This window comes from Martes martes, assembly GCF_963455335.1.
Source record: "Martes martes genome assembly, chromosome: 10".
NCBI lineage: Eukaryota > Metazoa > Chordata > Mammalia > Carnivora > Mustelidae > Martes > Martes martes.
In genome coordinates this window covers 71,058,870-71,065,397 of record NC_137898.1, presented here as the reverse complement: position 1 = coordinate 71,065,397, position 6,528 = coordinate 71,058,870, and the positions used below count along the sequence as shown (strand labels likewise).

The window sequence follows — 6,528 nt, the reverse complement described above, 5'->3', positions numbered from 1 at the left end:
TGGGAGGGAGATAAACCATAAGAGACTCTTAATTTCACAAAACAAACTGAGGGCTGTTGGGGTCTGGGGGGTAGGAAGAGGGTGGTTGGGTTATGGACATTGGGGAGGGTATGTGCTATGGTGACTGCTGTGAAATGTGTAAGCCTGATGATTCAAATACCTGTACCCCTGGGGCAAATAATACATTGTATGTTAATAAAAATAATTTAGGAAAGTAAAATAAGAAAAATGGGGGAAAAAAGAACATGCCCAAAGCACCAACTCTCTCCCCACCCACTCGTACCAAGTCTAATTATTACTTCTTCAAACATTGCCTTGTTTTTTTTCGGATATGCAATTACCTCTGGACCTTTTCATTTTATGCACTATAGTTTTTAACTCCTCATATTCTCCATTTCCTTCTTTAACACATTGCAAGTAATTTCTCAGGATCTCTTCCAGTTCACTAACCTCTATTCAGTTGTGTCTAATCTAATTAACATTCACTTTTACTTCAATCATTTTTCACTTCTGAAAGTTCTACTTGTTTCTTTTATACAACCCTCCTGGTCAGTCTTAGTATTCTCTAACTGCTTGCTTATTTTTGTAATTTCAGCTTTTATTCATTTCATTCATTCAAGTATTTATTGAGTACTTATGTGCAAGGCGTGTTCTAAGTGCTGGGGTTATACCAGCAAAACAAAGCAAAAAAACCAAACAAACCACAAACCACCCTTATAAAGACTACATCCCCGTGGGAGGAGAAATACAACCAACCAAAGTAAATTATGTAGTATATCAGATGATCATTGAAATGTTCACTAAGCCAGCCAGTAAAGGGTGGAACAAAGGGTGGAGTTTAAGTGAAGAGAAGCAGTTTTAAATACGGCTTTTACATCTTGATAACTCCAGTATCTGAAGTCCTTGGTGGTCTAAGTGTATTATGTACTGTTTCACCTATCAGTCATAGCATGATTCATTGCCTATCTGATGACCTTTATGAGTTATTTGGCTGACCTAAATTTTCAGACATCTTAGAGACCTCCTTAAGTGTTTAGCTTCAGTATCTAGTATCCACAGCAAGACGTGGCAAACTGTGGTTTATGAGCCAAAAAAATGGCCCACTGCATGTTTTTGTTAATTTTATTGAACACAGCCAGGCCCATTCATCTACGTATCATCTATAGTTGCTTTCACACTATGGTAGCAAAGTTGAGTGAATGTGACAGAGAATGTATGGCCTTCAAAGTCTGAAATATTTACTATCTAGCTGTTTACAAAAAAAAGTTTGCCAACTGCTTATCTACAGATATACACAGGAATTAAAAAAAGTAAAATGGGTACCAACATACACTGCTGGAGCAAATGAATCTGGTAGAACCTTAATAGAAATATTCTTCCACTGACTAATTCTGACAGATGAGTGTGGAAATAATCAGAGGTACACGAAGACTTGTATCCTGGGCTAGAAGCCTAAATATTATTTATAACAGCAAACAACCAGAAATAATGAATACATCCAGAAAGGTATTAAATACTATTAGATCCATGGAAATGCATGAAATTTATAGAAACAAGGCTCATGAATCTGAATATTTGATAAAATTCAGTCTTGTATTTTACCTGACACCCCTCATTTTACTTTCTACCTTCTCATTACTCAGGTTTTCCTTATTCCCTCTGCTTCGGGTTAACTCCTCCACGTCATGTTGGTTCTCTCTTTGGGGATTTTCTGGTCTTTTGTATCGGTCTCATTCTTGCTGTTTCTTCCTGTTCATAAATATTTACAAAACACCTTACGTTTGGAACAAAAAGATCAACTACTCTTAAGTCTGATTCCCACAAGCATAACACTGTACATATTGCCCATTTCTTTCATTTTCCAATTACCTGCATTCAAGCTTCTATGTTCTCTTCTCACTTGCTCTTATGGTAATATTTCAATTAAGATTTCTAGGGGAGCCTGGGTGGCTCAGTCGTTGGGTGTCTGCCTTGGGCTCAGGTCGTGATCCCAGGGTCCTGGGATTGAGCCCTGCATCGGGCTCCTTGCTCAGTGGTAAGCCTGCTTCTCTCTCTCCCACTCCCCCTGCTTGTGTTCCCTCTCTTGCTGTGTCTCTCTCTGTCAAATAAATAAAATCTTTAAAAAAAAAAAAAAAAAAAAAAAAAGGATTTCTAATGGTCTAGTTGCAAACCAAATAGCAGTATTTTTTAAACTGTTCTATCATTATATATTCCAACTCTATAGAATTTTAAACATAATTACTATGAAGTTATTACAGAAGAAAAAGAAGACATAGTTAATACAACTTCCAGTAAAAATAAGTAACAATATTTAGGGTTTAGTGTATGTCAAGTACTGTTCTAGCTGCTTCACTTTGATCATTTGATCCTTAAAAACCATATGAGGTAGGTATTCTTATCCCTGTTTCATTCACACAGGAGGAAACTGAGGTAGATGTTAAGTTACTTAGCTCAGTTCATAGTTGCAGAGCCAAGAATTAAATTCAGCTTAGTTCTAGAACTTACACTTAATCACATTATAGAGCTTTCTTTAGTTAAAAGAACTACAAAAATGATCATTACAAAAAAGGGTGTATATTTCTTTTTCTCACAATGAAAATAGACTAACACACAGCTTTACAAAAATAAATTTTTATTAAAAGCAGTAGAGTCTGAGCAGGAGACAGTACAAAGAATGTAAACAATGTAAACATCACTACATTCAGCTCAGCCTGATTGGATGCTGAAAGACAACTCTAAATGCTCTATGTGCCCTTACTAGCAAGATACAGTAATTCTATTATACACAGAAAACACACTCTAATTTTGATTAAGAAAAAGTATTTTATCGAAGTCGGTCCCAGCGCCAAATACTGGCATCATCACAAACAGCTATAAGAATACTGCTATCCCTGCTAAAACTGGTTTGTCTAATAGCAGCACCACATTTATGATGAGTCAGTGTTGTACATCTAGGAAAAAAAACAAAACAATAGTTTAAATGCCATTCATAAAAAATGTTGTATCAAATTAAACCAGTGAATTAGAAAACAAATAGATGTTCTGAGTCATATGGAAAGCATTTAAAACATCACTAAGAGCTCAATCTCTAATTTCATAAAACTTGGGTATATTTTTAATTTTAAAAAAAGTAATTTGTCACCACAGTAAGGATAAACAATCATTATGAGAACACAAAGTATTTTAAAATAACTGAGTCATGTAAATGTTAAAAATGATTTAAGAATGGTACTTCAAGTATTAATTACTTCCTATCTATCGGCATTTGAGTAAAAAGGCAGAAATTATCAGTAAAGAAACGCCTGGGTCGCTCAGTCGGTTGAGCATCTGCTTTCGTCTTGGGTCATGATCCTAGGGTCCTGGGATTGAATCCTGCACTGGGCTCCCTGCTCAGTGGGGAGCCTGCTTATCCCTCTACCTGCCACTCCCCCTGCTGATGCTCGCTCTCAATCTCTGACAAATACATAAAATCTTAAAAAAAAAAAAACCCACTTTATTTTTCCCAGAGAGAGAATGCACACAAGCAGGGGAGGGGGGCATGCCAAAGGAGAACCAGACTCCCCACAGAGCAGGGAGCCTAATGCAGGACTCTATCCCAGGACTCTGGGATTATCCTCTGAGCCGAAGGCAGATACTTAACCAACTGAGCCACCCAGGCACCCCTATCAATAAATAGTTCTAAATACTTACTTGGCTTTATGAGGATCTTCTACTTCTAAATCCCAAACATAAAGTTTGCCAACCTGATTGCCCAATGCAAGCATCTGTATAAACATATTTTTAAAAAATTCAAATTATTAAATAGGCTACAGGGCCTTCAAGCATTCCTAAGACATGTTCATATTTCAGAAAAACCTCAGCTTTAGCCTATGGCTATGTTCATGATTAGTTCTTTGCATCTTGTATTTCTGATCTGTAAATGGGGATAATAGCAACTAATACTTCAGAGGTGTCCTGAGTAAATTAGAAGGCATTTTGCAAATTTATGAAGGACTTTACCATTTACATAGTTAGCATGTACTCTTTATTCTGCCTTAAAGAATTATAGCAACAGCTACAGGCAGCTTCTCCAGTTTTCTGAGAAATAAATACCCAGATAATTTGTTATTACAAATTCCTAACACAAGTCTCTTTAAAATTTTAGGTAACTATTACTTTGCCCCACCTTCCATGCTGATTTTTCTCCAAGCTTTTATATAAAAAAACTACTTAAAAAGTTTAACACTCCAATCACCAGAACATTAAGTCTTAGTAACAGATGTTATGGAAAGTAAGCACCTCACTGCAACCACTGACACCTGTTAACTACATTTAAAATAAACATTGCAGATGGTGAGCAGAACCACAAAGATAGAAAAAATAATACCAATGGCCGAAGTAATCAATATAAAAGATCAAGGTAGATTCTTAGAGGAAACTGAGGATGGATGCACAACAGAGAAAGGTGAAATTTTCAATGGTCTTAAGTTTAAAATGTAAAAATATGTTGCTACCTTTTGCCAGAAATCCATAGAAAACCTCATGTACCAAATGTCACACTGGCTGTAATCGAATCGCCCAAGAATAGTCACATTAGACTCACTGGGTTTAATTTTATCTATATCATCTTCCATTTTCCCAGGTTTCCAGCACACAATGGCATTTTCACAAGACTTTAAAAGAGAGAAATGAGAAAACAAGAAATGTTACATACAGAACTGAATTTTAAATATTAAAAACAAAGCCCTTCTTTATTATCTTTTTAGAATTGACAGTTTAAAACCTGGTTACCCACCTACTAAATACAGTGATATACATTCATTTATATTTACAGAGTCAATGTCCACACTTGAGGACAAGAAGTCATATTACAACAGAATTTAACAATATTCAAAAGCATTATGTTATCTGGAGTATTCATTTTGAAGTCACAATTTCTCTTCCAAACCAAATTCAGCTCTAGATACTGTGGCATCCAGACTTGAGTGTTCTATAACGAAGGTAAAATTACAAAAACTCTATACAAATGCATGGCTCTTCAATATGGCCCCTGCTTAGAGGCCTTAGATATCAGATTATATAGAAGGCAATAAACTCAGTAGTTTTAACATCAAGACATTGATATGGGGATAGGACTGAACTAGACTAAGTTACATCTTCCTTATTCTATAATATCATTATCTTTGCACACATTCTCGTTAAGCAGCAAGTGATAAGGAATACAATGGAAGAAAAACTGCAACATGGTGGGCACTATTTATATTAAAGGCCAGTGGTGTGCCAAATGAGGGACATTTGACAATGTCCCTGGCCTTTGGTGGGTGGACGAAGAAAGATGCTGCTGAGCATTCTACAATGTACAGGATGGCCCCTCCCATTAAAAAAAAAAAAAAAAAAAGAATGATCTAGCTCAATTACCTCAACAGAAACTGAACTGAAAAATACCTGTGTAGGGAAAGAGTGCCTGCTGGAGTGTTACAGGGCACACAGTCCCAGGCGATTCTGGTTTGGTCCCCAGCTGTGTCTGGTTCACTGACATAAAACAGTTTAACAGCAGGGCCACAGGAAGATTAGGGAGGAGACAGTACCTCCCCCTTTCTCTTTCTCTGCCTTTTTTTAGATTATATAAAATCCCAGGGCTATATATCTGGTACATAAGTTTTTTACAAAGTACCTTAGATTAGAGATCACCTACTTTGATGACCTAACTAAATGCACAACTGGACTGATAGCCCGTAGACTTCCCTCAAAAAACTCATCTTGGTCCCAACACTTCTGAATCAGAATCTCTACAAGAGAAGGCCGAAGCAGAACAATTGTGACACAGTTCTTCAAGTGCTTCGCACCGATTACACTGGTAAAGGATCCTTAATTAGTCGAGTCCCCTTATGAACTAAAACTTGAGGTAAAGAGAATTTGTTCACTATAATGGATGACTGCATTGGAAAATCATCTAGATGGGTGCCTGGGTGGCTCAGTGGGTTAAGCCTCTGCCTTCAGCTCAGGTCATGTCTCAGGGTCCTAGGATCGAGCACCGCACGGGGCTCTCGGCTCAGTGAGGAGCCTGCTCTCCGCACCCCCGCCTGCCTCTCTGCCTACTTGTGATCTCTGTCTGTCAAATAAATAAATGAAATCTTTAAAAAATTCATCTAGAGAGCTTTTTAAAATTACAAATTCCCAGATTTAGAATCTGGGACTGAGGCCTAAGAATCTATTTTTACAATGTTCTCCTAGTGATTCTGATGCAGAAATAGATTTGAGACCACCAATATAGTTCATTCAGGTCAGCTTCCTGAAACCTAAAATGCAGAAATCCCTTCCTATCGTCTGATGAAGGTCTAAGAAAAGAAATTTTAGAGCTAGTGGCTTTTTACTTCTACTCCCAAAATGATGGGGTAGGTGTACTTTTCCCTATTTATCCTCACTATAGCTTAAAAGACTAAGTATCAAATATAAAGCAAACATAAGACTTTGAAAGGTAGAGAGAAGGCAGACTGGTTAGGAATCTTGGGACATGAAGGATGCTGAGTTCCTTGGTTTTCTTTTGCC

At 37.1% G+C, this 6,528-nt stretch overlaps 1 protein-coding gene across 2 annotated transcripts in view; it reads right to left on the bottom strand.

The window, feature by feature from the left end:
- Positions 1–2,611: 2,611 nt before the first annotated feature.
- EED (embryonic ectoderm development) overlaps positions 2,612–6,528 on the bottom strand; it is a 29,644-nt gene continuing 25,727 nt past the window's right edge. Inside the window, exons 10-12 of one of the 2 annotated variants that reach the window (XM_080817690.1) lie at positions 4,494–4,652; positions 3,691–3,764; positions 2,612–2,951 (exon numbers count right to left, since the gene is read on the bottom strand). In XM_080817690.1, coding sequence (XP_080673816.1) covers positions 2,825–2,951; positions 3,691–3,764; positions 4,494–4,652 — 360 coding nt within the window. In that variant the 3' untranslated portion in view covers positions 2,612–2,824. The remainder of the gene's footprint in view (positions 2,952–3,690; positions 3,765–4,493; positions 4,653–6,528) is intronic. The other variant, XM_080817689.1, reaches the window with a different exon arrangement.